Genomic DNA, 1577 nt, shown 5'->3' with positions numbered 1-1577 from the left:
GCGCTGCCGCCAAAGGACGGCGGCGGCGGCGGCGGCGGCGGCGCGGCGTCCTTGGTCCGCGATCTGAGCGAGTCGGACCTCTCGTCGCTCGGCCGCGCCGCGTGTGTGGTACGGGCACTCGGTGGCTCATTGCCTCGAGAGCGGTGCGTTGCTGCACGCTGACTAGGCGCCGCGCGGCACGTGTTGGCGCAATCTCGGGTAATCTCGGGTCACCTCGGGCCATCTCGGGTCATCTCGGGTCGTCTCGAGATTAGGCGCCGAGCCGCACGTGCTGGCCTTCGGGGACGTGGACGGCCTCGAGGCGCTCGCAGAGGCCACATACGGGCAGGTGGCCGTTGTTTTAGGATTATCGCGATTAGTATTCTCATCGTCGTCATTATTCTCATTCTCATAATTATTATTATCATCATGGCAGGTGGTCGTCGGGCGCGCGCCCGCCGCGCTGGCGGCCAAGTACGGGGGCAAGGAGGCGCCCGCCGTGGCGATGCTGCCTTTCGGCGCCGCCGAGAAGGCGGCGAAGAAGGCGGTTCCTTTCGCGGCCGACGCCGCCGGCCTCGACGCGGCCAAGAAGGGCGCGCTCGCGTCGCTGCCCGACAGCCTCGTCGATAAGCTCGGGCAGGGGTCCCCCGACATGTTCTTCTCCGCGGCGCTCACGCAGACGGCGGCCAAGGCGGCGTGCGCCCCCGGCAAGGCCGAGGTGTGAAGAGACGCCGTTCACACCCCTCCTGCTGTGAGCAGGCGGCGTGCCTCCTCTTCTCCGACAAGGCCGAGGTGCCGCCCATCTTCCGCTCCCTCTCCATGGCGTTCGAGGGGCAGATGCAGTTCGGCTTCGCGCCGCCCGCGATGATGGCGCAGGCCTGCTCCCCCACGGCCCCGGGCCTTGCACTTTGATGCCGCGCCAGCTCCTGCCCGCGTGTCCGACGCGAGGGAGTCGCCTGGCCCTTGCCCCACCACCGCACCTGGTGTGTGTGTGGAGACGCCTACCTTCCCCCCCCTTCCCTGATGGCGCAGTTCAACATCGACAGGGCGCCCGCGCTGCTGGTGCTGTGGAACGAGAACGAGGGCAAGGACGAGCAGGACGCGCAGGCGGGGATGAAGCTGACGGGCGCGCGCTTCATGCCGCAGGTGCACGGGAGATGCGGGGAGATGCGGGGAGATGCGGGGAGATGCGGGGAGATGCGGGGAGATGCGGGGAGATGCGGGGAGATGCGGGGAGATGCGGGGAGATGCGGGGAGATGCGGGGAGATGCGGGGAGATGCGGGGAGAGGCGGGGAGAGGCGGGGAGAGGCGGGGAGAGGCGGGGAGATGCGGGGAGATGCGGGGAGATGCGGGGAGATGCGGGGAGATGCGGGGAGACGCGGGGAGACGCGGGGAGATGCGGGGAGATGCGGGGAGATGCGGGGAGATGCGGGGAGATGCGGGGAGATGCGGGGAGATGCGGGGAGATGCGGGGAGATGCGGATGCGGGGAGAGCTGGCGACCGCCTCCGCAGGTCCACGGCAAGTTTTCCTACGGCAACATCGCCGCATTCGTCGCGTCGGTCGTCAGCGGCGGCCTCTCTCCCCCACTCTCCCCC

The 1577-nt window shown here is 69.4% G+C and overlaps 1 protein-coding gene across 1 annotated transcript; it reads left to right on the top strand.

The window, feature by feature from the left end:
• Positions 1 to 484: 484 nt before the first annotated feature.
• Positions 485 to 891, top strand: EMIHUDRAFT_245746 (hypothetical protein; the record flags this gene model as incomplete). The annotated part of the gene is made up of 2 exons (XM_005767923.1): positions 485 to 697; positions 739 to 891. 2 exons carry the CDS (start codon positions 485 to 487, stop codon positions 889 to 891), a joined length of 366 nt encoding a protein of 121 aa, XP_005767980.1.
• Between the last annotated feature and the right edge of the window lie 686 nt (positions 892 to 1577).

Source organism: Emiliania huxleyi (genome assembly GCF_000372725.1).
Source record: "Emiliania huxleyi CCMP1516 unplaced genomic scaffold EMIHUscaffold_474, whole genome shotgun sequence".
In the NCBI taxonomy this organism is placed as follows: domain Eukaryota; phylum Haptophyta; order Isochrysidales; family Noelaerhabdaceae; genus Emiliania; species Emiliania huxleyi.
Note: the sequence above shows the minus strand (reverse complement) of the source record. Positions and strands in the feature narration are given on the sequence as shown.